This window comes from Herpailurus yagouaroundi, unplaced genomic scaffold (genome assembly GCF_014898765.1).
Source record: "Herpailurus yagouaroundi ecotype Mexico unplaced genomic scaffold, PumYag 217, whole genome shotgun sequence".
NCBI lineage: Eukaryota > Metazoa > Chordata > Mammalia > Carnivora > Felidae > Herpailurus > Herpailurus yagouaroundi.
In genome coordinates, this window is record NW_024412448.1 from 5,658,888 (window position 1) to 5,672,608 (window position 13,721).

Sequence of the window (13,721 nt, forward strand, 5' to 3'; positions counted from 1 at the left end):
AAAAAAAAAAAAAATACAGTACACAATAGGCCCACATTACAGAACAGCACAAACATAACATACAAGAATTGCCAGGCCCAGAAGGTGAAGGGATCCTTAATTCTTGAACCCTTTGATTAAAAGAAGTTATTGATTTCCCCTATAAGACCCTGAAAATTCACAGAGAAAGAAAGTGTAAACTTTTTACTCAATACATACACCACATCTAAATTATCACAAATTCTGTATTAAGGTACAGTTTAAGCTTCCCCAAAGTACGCCAGCTCCCCGAACCGAGTGCACCGAGATCCTGTCTGGAGATGCCGAGACCACGTCCCTTCAAGGCACCTTCGCGTCCAGGCTGTCGGAGGTAGGAGGGGGGCTCTCCAGGCACACACTGGCACATTCTCTCTCCCCATGGGGAGTCACACCAGCCAGGGGGCCTCAGCTGATGCCTCTGCCACTCCCCCTTGCTGGCAGAGGCCACCAAGCTGGGGTCACGCCTCAGACACCATCTGCGACAACTCAGAGCATTCTCTACACTCAGTTCACGAGAAAAGACAGACGCGGTCCATCCACACAGGGCAGGGAAGGGGGGGGATGCACCCGTGCCCCCCTCACCTGCTGTAGCGGGGGATCTCCAGGCCTAGCTCGTCCATGAGGAGCTGCATGACGTCATCACACTTCCCATGAAGCTTCAGGGCAGCCCAGTCATCCTTCGGGGTCCACTGGGGACAGGGGAAGGCGCGTGAGGATACCTCACTTCTTCCCAATGGCCCTTTCTTGCCATATCTCTGTGACCCAGGACACGAACATCCAGGAACTCTCTGGTTCTCCTGTTCTAAGGCCCAGGTCTAAGGAGGTGTCTCTGGGTGCTCAAGTTACCTGCAAGTTTACAATGTAGAGCTTGGGCCGCCTGCTGGGGGGCTTGGTCATGCACCAGAGGCGTGGATACTTCTTTAGAACCTGCAGGAACGGACAGACGGACAGAAAGACCACATGCACAACAGCGAACGAAGCTACAGGAAGCTAGCTTCTAACACTGAACTGGCCAGGGACTGGCAGTTCTCCCCTCCCCTCCGGTCCCGTCCGCGGCGCTGTTCACGTACCTTTAAGCTGGAACCTAAACACAGGATCGTGTCTGCCTTGCTGGCAGCCTCAGTGGCTGCCTCCCAGTTCAGAGGCTGCCCCAGCGTGCCCCGCTCCCCAAAGTGCACAATGGTGTCCCGGAGCTGGGCCCCACACTTGTGGCAGGCCCGGCCCGTCTGGTGCCGGTGCAGGGCGGTGCGCTCAGTCACATCAAACACCCTCACGTATTCCCTGTTGGGTGTGCAGGCTGTACAGACCTGAGGAGGAGAGGGCGCCGTGAGCAGGAGCCGCTGGCCCGCACAGGCCCGCGAATCCCAGAGGGACCGCTCACTTCAATGTACATGTTCCCGTGGAGCTCCGAGATGGCCGTCCGCGGCAGCCCGCTCCGCAGGTGGAGCCCGTCACAGTTCTGAGACACCACGTGCTGCACCTGCGGGGCAAGTAAGGGCAAGTCAGCAGGTAGCCTGTGAGGGGCCGTGCTCAGTAGTGAAAGCAGTCCTTGACCTTGCCCAGAGTCCCCAAACCAGGGCAGCTCCGACCCCGTGCGGAGCCTCACAGGCAAAACCGGAGCGGCAGGCCGGTCCCGGCAGCAGGTCGTGGGGGGTGGGGGGCGGGGGGTGGGGGGGAACCCAAGCTGCCCCCGACCAACCCGGAAGCACTTAGCGAGCTGGGAGTGCAGCTGTTTGCTCTCGGCAGGGAAGGGGCCGGGGCCCGAAGTGACACTCTCTTGGGTCATTATGTTTCAGGTCACTGAAGGAGCAGGAGGACTGACCCTTCCCTACTTGGTTGAAAGTGCTCGGCAGAGGGTCTTTAGAGTTCCCACAAGCCTCCCCTGTACCTAGGTGGCTTCTGAGGTCTGTGGGGACAATGTGAGAGAAACACAGGGGGGAAAAGCCACCAGCGGCTCTCGGCCTGAGGCCGGCCCTACGATTCACGCGAGAGACTACCCTTCTCTTGAAAAAGCAGCACCGGAGTCTAAAACACTCTGTGGGCACTTATCCCAGGGGTCCCTGGGACAGAGGTATGATGCAGTTGCCACGTGGGCACAAAGGTGGCCCTCCAGGTCCTGTGCCAGGGACCCGGCAAGTACACTAGCTAGCCACACCGGGCTCTTACCAGCTTTTGCTCGTGTAAGCGGGCGATGCTCATGTGGGTGAGGGTTGGCTCGGCCTCACTCAGGTCAGCAGCACTGCCAGGTGGAAGGGAAGCAAAGGCGTGGGGAGCTGTGAGGTCAGGCCCGAGCTGCCTCTGCTCAACTGGCTGGGAAGGCTGCATCAGGCTGCTTACCTAACGCTTCTCCCTTTCTGAAGCAGCGTCCACACTCCATTAGGGCCCCGGTAATCTGGGATAGAGGCTGCCTGCATGTTCAGAAGGACGAGGCCAGTGAAAATGCATCACTACGGGAACTGGCAAAATTCCCCCAAACGAAAACTCGACGTTTTTCTCTTGATGTGTTCCAGACTCGTCTGTGCCCTGGCCTCCGTTCATTCCACAGGCTCGGCATTTCCTAGTCCAACCTGCCTGAACCCAGATGGAGTGGCTCCTTCCCTCTGCCCGGACCCCTGCCCCGACCCGGTCTAGCTCCTCCCTCCGGCTTCCAAGGAGTCCTGCCTCCTCCGGGAGCCTCTCCAGCACGAGCACAACCTGGGCTCTGCAGCCCCATCTGTCGTCCTCCAAACCAAGGGGGAGGACGGGTCAGGCTGATCTGTGTGTCCCCAGGGCCGAGCCAGTGCTCAGGAAACACTTAGCAAATGGTGGCACCCTGGGTAGGAGTGCTGGTCTGTCCCAGTTCTGACACCCGATACGGTGTTTCCTGACCTCCCTTGCCAAAGAGAGCCAATCTCTCCAGACGAGCTAAACACCCTGAATGTCCCTACCTCTCAATGCAGAGAAACGAAACCACCACGAGAGAAGACAGAAGGTGTGCTCGGAGCAAGGAGTCTTACATTCCCTAGGCTGTGAGTGACATCCCTTCTGGGGAGCCCTGTCTCCTCCCTGCGGCTTAGGCTCAGAAAAATGCCCACCCCAAGCAGTGTGGTTCTGAATCACACTGAAAAGAGAAACCTCAAACAGTGATGCTCAGAGCAAACTAAAGAGCAGGACTTTGAGAGACGACAGGAATGACTGGAGGACGGAGACCCGACCACCAGGGTCTGCAAGTTAGGACGGTCAGCGCCCCTTACACGATCTCGCTGGATCTTCCCTTGGCCCCCTCCTGTAAAACCTTACTCAACCTTCAAGGCCCGGCCTCAATGCCGCCTCGCACAGAAAGCAAGCTGGATGGATGTCCCAGCTCTCTGAGACCGCGGAGGGCGTGTCTGCATGTCTGCTCTGGCAACCCGGCCCGGCCAGCTACTGCCATCCCCTCATCACCTGCGGCCTCCCCGAGGCCAGAAATCCTCAGTGTTCACCTCTGCCGGGCCCACACATGGGTCACACTCGACAGGCACCCATTACGTGGACAGGTAACACTCTCAAAGCCAGCCGTGTTCAATGGCCCGAGATAGCTTCTCAATAAAATGTCCCCAAACCCAACGCGTTTCTCTTCTTTACCTGGTGTACTCTAATTCTAACTACCTCGCGTTCTACTTACTTTCCTTCAACATTCAGAAAATAACAACGAACGCGGAATCGGGAGACGGTCTGGGGCTTCACTCTACCCACATAACCTTAGGACAGGGAGTTAACCTCCCGGACTTGAAACGAGGAGGTGCCTGCAGGGACTAACGTATTATGTCCTGTTTCACCCCTCTTCCCTTCTTGCCTCGAACGGGGTATCACAGAAACTGCAAGTGTCTACACGTATTTATGCCCTCAACGAAGTTTGAGTCCTTTCGAGCTTCTCGACTGTGCTCTCCGCGGTCCTGGGGTCAGTCACCCAGAAGGGGGCGCCCCACACCCGCCCCCGGCGCTCCGGGTTTCTCCCGGACCTGGGAGCCGACGCCGGGGCGCGGCCGCCCACGCCTCGCCGCCGTACCGTGCTGATGCCGGCGCCCGTGTAGACGACCAGGTACTTGGCGTTCCGGACGGCGCCGGCCAGCTCCCGCACTTTCCTCCGCAGCTCCTCCGGGTCGTCGCACACCTGCCGAGACGCCGAGGCCGGCCGTAAGCCCCGCCCCCGCCCCCGCCCGGCGAGAGGTCCGACCCCGGCGGCCCGCCGACCGAGCCCCGCGCCGACCGAGCCCCGGGACTCGCCTCCTCCTGCCGCCGCTTCAGGCCCTCGCGCCGCCTGCTCCGGCCCTGCAGCTCGGTCACCAGGTCCTCGCTCTCGGCCAGGAGCCGGCCCTCCTCGGCGCTGCGCTCCGCTGCCGCCTTCCTCAGGATGCGCGACACCTGCGGGCGCGGGGCAAGCGGTGAGGGCGGCGCGGGGCGGGGGCGCGGCGCGGGGCGGGCGGCGGCGTACCTGACGGAGGCGCTCCCGCTGCTGCTCCTCCCGCAGCCTCCGGACCCGCTCCGCCGCCTTGCGCTCCGAGCGGCTGGGACCCCCGGCTGCCATCGCTCCCGGGACACCCGCGCTTCCGCTTCCGCCTCCCGGCAGGCCGTGCACCGGCGCATGCGCGCAAGGTCCGCCCCGCCCTTCCGGCCCCGCCCGCGCGGCGCGCAAAGGAAGCACCTGACGGTCTCTTTAAAAGGTGTTTATTGATCATATACAAAATAAAGAAAACCTTATATATCACAAACATACACTATGTACAGCAATAAATACCCGGGGTCCGGCCCAGTGCCGCCCCCCCTGGACAATAATTTAGCAATAAATACTGCACAGGGCGGGGTGAGCGCTGAGGCCACAGCCCGCCCCAGGGAGGCCCCTCCTCACCTGGATCTTCCACAACCCCTGCCTGCCCCGGCAGGTCCCAGGGTACCACCACCTCCCCCTGGTTTCAGCCCTAGGCAGGACAGGCAGGGTCTGATCAACTCCGCTTGGACCCAGCCTCTCAGCGCCAGGAGAGCACCAGAGCTGGACGCACTGGGCAGCCCTTGTCCTGTTGCCCTAAGATGCCAGGAGAAGGCTTTCTGTACCCACTCCCGTTTGGTTAAAGGCTTCAGGGAGTAGCAAATTGAGGGGATGGGGAGAAGGAAGGGGCTGGGACACGAGGGTGCTGGAGGGGCCGCCCCCTCGCAGTCCATCAGGGGCACACTCTTCTAACACTCCAGCTCACCAGACACCCACGTACCAAGGCTGCTGTTCCAGCGTGGGGTGGAAATGTGCGTGACCGGCCCAAAGGTACAGCCCACGCGCAACACACACAGGCCAGAAGCAGGACAGGCCATCAGTCTCCAGGGCACACCCCTGCCTCTGTGTGTCCTCCACTCTCCCCACCTGCTCCAAAACTAGACGGCCAACAGGAAGGCAAAAACGCGCCAAAAAGAATTATTCAGTGGCTTCTGGGGGAAAAAAAAAAAATCGTTACTGTGTTGGTTCCTTTCACCAAACCACAGCCTAAAAAAGTAACTTACAAGATCCCAGAGCGGAAACGGTGCTGCAGGCTGTGGCTTGGGCTTCCCAGCTGTGGATGGGAGCTTTAGCCAACTGGCCACCTCTGAAAGGGAGGCCACAGGGACAGGAGGGGGCTTGACCAGCCATCCGAAAGCAGGCTACAGCTGATCGGAGCTGTGGGCCCAGGAACTGACCATAGAAGCTGTTGCTGACGGGCAGGGTTGTGCACACAGACCTGAAGCCTGGACCAAGGGCAGAAAAGCCTCTGGGGAGACCTGGTATCCGGCAGAAACCAGCACACCACACGGCCGAGCAGCCGTGTCTTCCCACCTTTACAAACAGCGGTGCCGCCCAGAACAGCAGCCAGGGCCACAGGGAAGTCTCCCTGGGGCCACACTCAGGGCAGGAGCTGACCTGTTCCCACAGGGTTCTCCTCTGAAATCTGAGTGTCCGTGTCGGGATGAGGGGGGAGTAGGGCTCAGGCCTGATGGGAAGGAAGGTACACATCATGGTTTACTTAGCGGACCAGTTTGGGAGATTTGGCCTCGGCCAAAGCCCTCGATTCGCTGTGTCAGAAAAGTCGAGGATAAAAAGAACACAACACCCTCACAGTAGGAAAACTGAATTGACAAGAATCAGAAAGACACCAACCAGTCACATGTGGACACAGGCTCTACTGTCAAGAAACCAAGGGGAAGGGGGAAAGGGCAGAGTGCAGAGCGGCCCCGTGGGGCTGGCTTGATGGGAACAGGATGTACTCCCAGACCCGAGGAACAGCTGCTCCAAATCCAAAAACTCCGAAGGGAAGCATGGCCTCAGTAATTCCAGAAGCTTCTTCCAATACCTAAACCAAGGACCTGCAATTTCTCTTCCGTCCGTGTCCACCCTCCAACCCGCCTCTGGACTTCCAAACCCACCTCCTTTCTCTCCTCTCCACGTCTCCAGCCTGCAGATGGACAACCACCTCCCAGCAAGGACGAAAGTGTCGGGACCGTAAGCGGATGTGGAGAACATGGACGTGACCCCTCTTCAGTGATTCTTATGACGCGATTCCAGCTCACTGCCGCTACAACCAACGTCAACAACTTTCATCTAGACCCTAGGTAGACAAAGCCAGACAGCAAGGAAGGGCAGGAAGCCACTAAGTATTGAGAGCCAACAGTCAAAATCTCCATCGCAGGCCGACCCGGGTACAACCGGGAATGACTGAGCCTCTAGGGCCAAGCCCATTAACACGACAGAAATTGACAGCGTGCCCCTGCTCCTACCCCACGGGCACACTGGGTCAGACTCTGGGATGAAAATCCTCCCCGCAGCCCACGAGGTCACACCCTGCGAGGCCGCAGTGTTTCTTTTCGCCAGCCCACACTTCTGTGCTTTACAGGGGTTCGGGGCCCCCAGAGGAGCCAAGGCCCATGTGGCCAGAGATGGGGCAGTAGCCTCTTGAGGGCAGGCACCGCGGGAGGCCTCCGAGGAGCTTCCCAAGCCCAGTCCGGAAGACTGGCTGCCTCTGCCGAGGGGCCACAGGAAGGTAGGCTCAGCCCCGCAGAGGAGCACCCCTTGAGCTGAGCAGCGCATCCCTGGAAGACACAGATCCCAGAGGCGAAAGAAGGCCCAGAGCCCAGTCAGGGCGAGGTGAGAGATAGGACCTGGCCCTGGGCACTGGAGCCCTTGTCTGGCACCGGCGGAGACCCCCCCTCCCCCCCGCCCCCAGGCTCATGGGCAGGGTGAAGGGGCCGCCCCAGGTGAGTCCTCAAACCACCTGGTTTTGCCTGGGGAGCTCCACTTCACAGCACAGCAGCACTGCCAGGACACGTGGGCAGCAGGCCTCGCGACCCCCCACGTGGGCTCCACGGGTCCCGATGAGGCCCCCGTGCAGCCCACAGGAACAAAGCTGGGGTCGGAGGCCAGAGCCCAAGCATGTTGACCAGAGGCCAGAAGGAAGACACCCGGGGGTACCCTAGTGACTCCTTGGTCCCTGCAAATCTGCCACCCCTGGCCAGAGGCGGTGGGCATGGAGGCAAGGGGCGCCGTCTGGGATGGCCCCCAGTTTTACCTACCCGGCCATCGGATCAGCCCAAGCCTAGGACAAACATGCGAAGCCAAGGCTGTGCAGAGGTGGGAGCGGCAGAGCCCCCAATCTGCTCCTCTGGGGTCCCGGGTCAGGCACCGAGGCAGAGGCGGGGGGCTGGGCTGCTGGGGGAGATTCCCGCGTTCTGCCGGAGCGGGGAGTCGCCCAGCGCCCCAGTCCGGGCCGGCAAGCTGGCAGAAGCAAACACACAACCAAATCCAAAAAACAAACACAGGAATAACAGACACAAGAAGTGACACCCACAGGTCAAAGGTCACCAGAAGCACCAGCACGTGACGCTGCACAAGACCTCACCAGGCACGGACGACACCACGGCACCGGCAAGAGACGGAAGCAGGAAGGGCAAAGGAGTAAGTCACTTTCGGTACAATTGCAAGAGAGATAGCAAAGAGGGCGCCAGGATGCGCCTTGTGGTCGCCCACAGCTTGGCTTTTTTTTTTTTTTTTTTTTTTTGTCTTTTTTAAAACTAAGTTTTATAAATAACGTCTGATAACTCTGTGTATATAAAAACTAAACTCCAACAGCCACAAAGACTTGTCCATAAGTTTACAAGAAAGGGATTTTTTTGTTTGTTTTTTTTTTCTTTTGTTAAACTAGCAAAGTTTCTATTATACTTTCTTCCCTTTTCCATATATATGGTCAAATGTTCTTGCTTGTTTTTTTTTTTTTAAAAAGACAGTTTTATAAATACTCTGCAGCTCTTTTTTTTCTTTAGCTTTTAAACATATAATTTAATAACTTCGTAAAAGGAACTCCTCTCTTTTAAATAAAGGGCCACGTAACCACACAGATAGGTCATGTAAACAGTGACACGGGACCCGTCGCAGGACACTGGACACACCCTTCACGAATGTTCACAACCAGTGATTTGGTCTTGTTCAGTGCAATGCGTCAGGCTTGAGCGCCGTGGGCCCTGGCCCAAAGCCACATAACGCCCCGTCCCTCCCAGCGGCCGTAGCGCCCAGGCTGGTGGCCCGCCCATCCAGGCCCATCCAGGGCCCCCAAGGACACCCTACTCTTAGGAGCAGAGCCCATCTATGCCTGCTGGCCGCGCTGAGAGTGAATCACAGCCCCCTGCCAGGCAGCAGCTGTCGGGGCCTGTGGGCCACCCAGGAGCGGACAGCAGCCCTCCCTACTCAGAACCGCGAGCCCCAGAGAGCTCATCCGATCTTTGTCTGTTGCCACAGGGCCAACTCTGGACTCCAAGCCTGCACGGCCTTGGTACAAAGGGGGCCGAGGCAACCCCACGTCACCGCCGAACTGACCAATCCCAACGTACAAAACACACGATGACAACGACGAGATCAAAGGGGCTCAGCCCGGCGCCCCGGGGTGCAGGTTGTGCTTTGCAGGGAAGGGAGGAGGCAGGAGAGGAAGAGGAGGAGAGGAGGAAGAAGGGGACAGGGCTGCCAAACTCGCCATGCGCCTAATGGCCCCTTGCAGACCCGCCCGGGCAAGCGCGCGTCCCTACGATCGGGCGTCCGTCTTGGACTTTACTATCGTGATGACGCTGGTGGCAGCCACCTTGCCAGGGACGAGGGGCCCCAAGCCGGCCGCGAGGGGGCCCCGGGCCGGTGCCACGGGACTGCGGGCCACCGTCCTGGCGAAGTTCTGCAGGGCCTCGTACTTGGAGCGCAGCGCGTCGAGCTCCAGCTTCATGCTGGCGTTCTCCGAGGCCAGCTTCTCCACCTCCTGCTGCAGCTCCGCCTTCTGCTTCTCCAGCTCCTCCTTCTGGGTCACCCGCTTCACGCGGCAGCTGGCGGCGTAGCCGCGGTTCTTGAGCGTGCGCCGGCGCTGCTTCAGCTGGATGATCTCCTCCTTGGACAGGCCCCGCAGGTGCTGGTTCAGCTCCCGCACCGACATGGTCACCAGCTCCTCATCAGTCAGGCTGGTGCCATTCTCACCTGGCTCCCGCTTCACCTGGGGGCAGGGCAGTGCACGGGGTCAAGGCTGAGCGGGGGACCGCCCACCCTGGAGGCACCCCTGCCTCAGGACTCCATCCACCCCGCTGCTCACCTTCAAGGCCTTGTTTCCTTTATTGGGGGTCGTCATAACCCGGGGGCACAGCACGCAGGCACTCTGCGAAACAGGGAGCAGAGGTCAGGACCCTGGAGAACACCCTGCTTTCCCTCCCCAGTCCATACAGAGCCTGGGGGAGAGGCCCAGCCGCCCCCCCTCCCGCCCCCCCCCCCCCCCCCCCCCCGCAGCCTCGTCTCTCAGCTGACCGTCCCCAATACCCCGAGGACCACCCGCCACCCTTTGGCTAGGCTGTTCCCCGTCCCCCTTGTCCCTAGAGAACCCAGCAGGTCTGAGGCGGGAAAGGGGAACCGAGGCGCTGTTAGAAAGGCAGAGACCAGGAAAAGGGGCTTGGGAAGAGTTGAGACGGATGCAGGAGGGGCCAGCCTAGAAGGAAGCCGGGAGCTTTAAAAATAACCCCAGTGTGCGCCCCAGAGCACGGCTGTTCCTGCCCAGTCACGCTGACTCAGCACATTGCTCCCGCTCCCGCTCCCTCACCGGCCTGGCCTGGCACTCCCCAAGGCTGCCAGCCAGCCAACACAGCCCCAGGGGACCCGGAGCCTGAGCAGAGCACCTCTGGGCCACGAAGGCCAGCCTGGCCAACGGCAGGTGGGGCTGGGGCCGGCGACCCCGCACACGTGTACTCCAGGGTCCTACCTGCTGCAGCCACCTCCCCTCAGCTGGCCCTGCCCCCACGAAGGCTTAGGAGCCAGTGGGGACTCAGGCCAAGAGGAAAATGCAGGAGAGCCCTGAATCTCCCACAGACTTTTCACTCTGAACAGCCCAACTCTTTCCAGCACTGGTGGGAGCCCCCCACCCCTCCAGGTGGCAGGCACTCCAGCGCGGGCCGCACACAGCCCACCTCCGCTGCCGATGAAGCAACCTTCCTGTGGCCTCAGATTGCAGCATCTTGTGCCCCTGCCCCACCCCATCCTCGCTGTTTCATAAGAGTGCCCGGTTAGCCACGCAGGGGCCTGCTCAGCCCCTTCCAGCCCCCCCACCTGAGCTCACTGCCCACAGTGCAGGGGACAGAAACAAGAGGGCTGGGGGGCTGGACTGAAGCCCCCCCCCCCCCGGCACCCACTCAGTTGCCCCTCCCACACTCTACCCTCACTTTCTGCTTCCTGAAGCCCTGCCAAGGACATTTCTGTGCACCTAATCCTGGCAATTCTGGCTCAGCCAACCCCCCCCCCCCCCAAGCCCCCTGCTCTCCAGGTTAGACGCAGAAGAAGACGTCAGACGTGGCTGGAGGACTAAGCCAGACTGCAGTTTCCCTGCTGCAGGAGCGGTCTCTTACCCCACTGGGGAGATAAAGCATGGGCTGGGAGGGGGGTGGAGGTGCAGTTGGCTCCAGGGTGGAGCCCCCGCCTCACCCAGCCTTGCCCCAGGTGGTGCCTCATCACAGCCAGGGCATCCGGGCTCTCAGGCCCTGAGGCTGGCGTCTCACGATGTTCCAGAACAGAGGATGGAAAAGATAGGAACTGGAGGTCAGAAGAGCCTCAGGGCCCCCAACCCACCCTGGAAGCCGAGCCCTCATGGCAGAGCTAGAGGGGCGCCCCCAGTCTTGAGTCTGAATCAGGGTGCAAGGACACCGCCCTGGGTCCAAACACTGTCAGCCTGAAGGAAAAGGCCTGCCACCAGCTTTTCCCACTCGCCGTGCTCCCTCCCCTCCAAATGCTGAGCACGACGGTGACTTCCTGAAGAGATCACACAGAAAAGTGCCGAGCGTGGCGGCTGGGAGCTGAAATGTGCCTCCTCGACAGATTTCGCCCTCCGCAGAAGGCCTGAACTCAGCACAAGCACAGCCGCTCGCCTCCCAGTCAAAGGTGCGTGTGCGTGTGCGTGCTGTGGGGGAGGGGCAGGCCTCTGCAAAGCCGGGGCCTCAGCCCCCTGGCCCGGCCTCTGTCCACCGGGGGACACACACAGATGTGACAGAGACAGCCTTTGGACATAGATGACTAGGGATAGCTCAGGCCACCTCCAGAAGCCAGACAGGGAGTATCCCAGAGACGGGACTGAGGAGAAGCTTCCTCTCCTCCCCATCAAGGGCCGGTCCAGAGCTGGGGCCTGGTCATCCTTCCCAACTCAACTCTCCCAGAGGCCGGGCCACCCTGGGGAGAGGGCAGGGGCAGTCCCCAGGGCCTGAAACCACCAAGGTACCCTGCGCCACCCACTCAGGCTGAGAGCCGGTTGGGATGGGAAGACAGGTTCCAAGAGTTCCGTCCCCTTTACCCGGGCCCGAACTCTAGGATGCGGACACTCGGCAGGAGGCAAGACAGCCCGCCCCTGCTCCTTTTGGTGGCCTGCAAACTCTAGTGTCCAAATGTCCCCAACAGGCGTGGCCCCAACCTAGCCTAGCCTTACTCCCGCCCTGCCCTTCAGAACCACCTTCTCCAAAATCTCTCAGCCACTGAAAGCGATTCTGAAAAAAGTTTCAAACTTCATTTCCACCTAAGCATAAATAATGACAAGACTTACAGAAATACCCCTTCAGGAATCTGCATTTTCCTAAGGTAGGAAGAAATTCCAGCCAAAAGATGAGCTGAAGTTTTACACAAAGCTGCCTCTGTGTGTGTGTGTGTGTGTGTGTGTGTGTGTGTGTGTGTGTGTGTGTTGGGGGCAGGGGGTGTCCCTGAAAACAAACCACAAGGCGGCCCGACCTAGCCATGAACCCCTAGGTTCAGCTCTGATCTAGACAAAACACCCCCCGTCCTGGAGGCCAGGAAGCACCCATACATTTAGGAAAGGTGGCCCAGGCCACACCACCCTCAGGCTGTCCCCCCACCCCCACCCCCAAGAGGCCCAACATCCATCAGGGCCACAATCTTTACTAACACCTGCTCGACACTGAGCCCCAATCTCAAGTAGGACAATTTTGGGGTGACTGGGAACCGCATTCTTCCACTCCATGCCTTCCACACCAGCCCGCCTGCTGTGCCCCAAAGGCTGGGCACCCTCAAAGCCACCACCACCTGCAGCTTTGACCCAAACCCCAAAGCCAGGCTGTGCAAAGGGGCAGGGCCTGCTCACCAGACACCTCACTCCCCAGATGTCAAAGTCCTGCCGCTTCCTCTCATTGGCAGTTTCCTGGTACAGCTGCACCTGCTTGTCCCTGCCCTGTCCACTGCCCTCCAGGACTTGAGTAAAGGCACCCCTCTTTCTCCCACTGACTCCCTCTCTGGCCAGGGTGTATTCCTCTCTTTCTTCCCCGCCCAGGGGCTGCCCAGCCTAGCCAACCAGACCAGTCACAGGGAAAGCCTGCTTCCCAGCCTGGCAAGCACGGCCCCCCTAAGCTCCTCCCCTCCTCTCACTCAGAGAACTATTTCCCAGTTTGGGGAACTGTCCCAGACGCTGGTCAGGGACCAGCTGCCTGAGAAGAGAATGCCTGGGAGGGGAGGGGACGGGCAGGCCAGGGGCTTCACATTCTGCCGGGGGAAGAAAACCTACCCCGAGGCCCCTCCACCGTCTCCTCACCCACTCCTCCTTCAACTCGCATGCCAGCCCAAACTTGAACCGGTGCCCCAGTCCCTGGGCCTGGGCCCTTCCCCAGTTTCCCTCCTGCGCCTATCTCCCGGCCCCTTAGACCCCAGGCCCCTTGCTCAAATCCCCCCCAGACATCAGAATGAGCATCGAGTGACCTCATGCTGATGACTCAGCAAGTCTCCCTCTGGGCTCTGGCACGCGTGTGACGGAGCGAAGCCGCCGCGAGCAGGGTCTTCCCGGCCCCGCCACGTGCCGCCCCCTACCCCCCACCCGCCCCGGCCCGCCGAGGACCCCCGCGCCCGGGCGGGCGGACACAGACACCTGATGAATCAGCAGCGAGAACCGGGGCCCAGAGGCTCTTCCGCGGAGCCCTAGGCGCCCCGCTCGACCCCACCCTTTCCTCCCGCCACCGCGGCCGCCCCTCCCACCGGGACGCCCCGGGCTCCGCCGAGCGAGCCCCGCGTACGCCCCGCCCCGCCCTCCTCCGGCCCCCGCGGCCCACCCCCAGCAGCCCCGGCGCGAGGGCCGGGAGCTGCTTCTGAGCCGCGGGGAAATCGAGGCACGGGCCGCCAGCAGGGCGCGGGGCAAACACGAAGCCGGGAGCGCGCGGCCCGCGCCGCCCCC

The 13,721-nt window shown here is 60.7% G+C and overlaps 2 protein-coding genes and 1 long non-coding RNA gene across 8 annotated transcripts; 1 reads left to right on the top strand and 2 right to left on the bottom strand.

The window, feature by feature from the left end:
* Nucleotides 1-6: 6 nt before the first annotated feature.
* SIRT7 (sirtuin 7) lies at nucleotides 7-4,628 on the bottom strand. Its single transcript, XM_040456684.1, has 10 exons — nucleotides 4,472-4,628; nucleotides 4,264-4,401; nucleotides 4,046-4,150; nucleotides 2,356-2,426; nucleotides 2,185-2,257; nucleotides 1,400-1,498; nucleotides 1,089-1,325; nucleotides 865-945; nucleotides 601-707; nucleotides 7-149 (listed from the first exon to the last, which is right to left on the bottom strand). Exons 1-10 carry the CDS (start codon nucleotides 4,562-4,564, stop codon nucleotides 140-142), a joined length of 1,014 nt encoding a protein of 337 aa, XP_040312618.1. The 5' UTR covers nucleotides 4,565-4,628; the 3' UTR covers nucleotides 7-139.
* Nucleotides 236-3,603, top strand: LOC121018080 (uncharacterized). The gene is made up of 2 exons (XR_005785017.1): nucleotides 236-349; nucleotides 2,529-3,603. It is a non-coding gene; the product is annotated as an uncharacterized LOC121018080 (long non-coding RNA).
* Nucleotides 4,629-4,688: 60 nt separating the features above from the next.
* On the bottom strand, nucleotides 4,689-13,465 carry MAFG (MAF bZIP transcription factor G). 6 transcript variants are annotated; one of them, XM_040456687.1, is made up of 3 exons: nucleotides 13,419-13,465; nucleotides 9,615-9,677; nucleotides 4,689-9,518 (listed from the first exon to the last, which is right to left on the bottom strand). In XM_040456687.1, the coding sequence occupies exons 2-3, from the start codon at nucleotides 9,648-9,650 to the stop codon at nucleotides 9,066-9,068; spliced, it is 489 nt and encodes a 162-aa protein (XP_040312621.1). In that variant the 5' UTR covers nucleotides 9,651-9,677; nucleotides 13,419-13,465; the 3' UTR covers nucleotides 4,689-9,065. The 6 variants fall into 6 exon arrangements, with proteins under 6 accessions (XP_040312621.1, XP_040312620.1, XP_040312624.1 ...); XM_040456686.1 differs by lacking the exon at nucleotides 13,419-13,465 and adding an exon at nucleotides 12,645-13,171; XM_040456690.1 differs by lacking the exon at nucleotides 13,419-13,465 and adding an exon at nucleotides 11,132-11,153.
* Nucleotides 13,466-13,721: the final 256 nt, after the last annotated feature.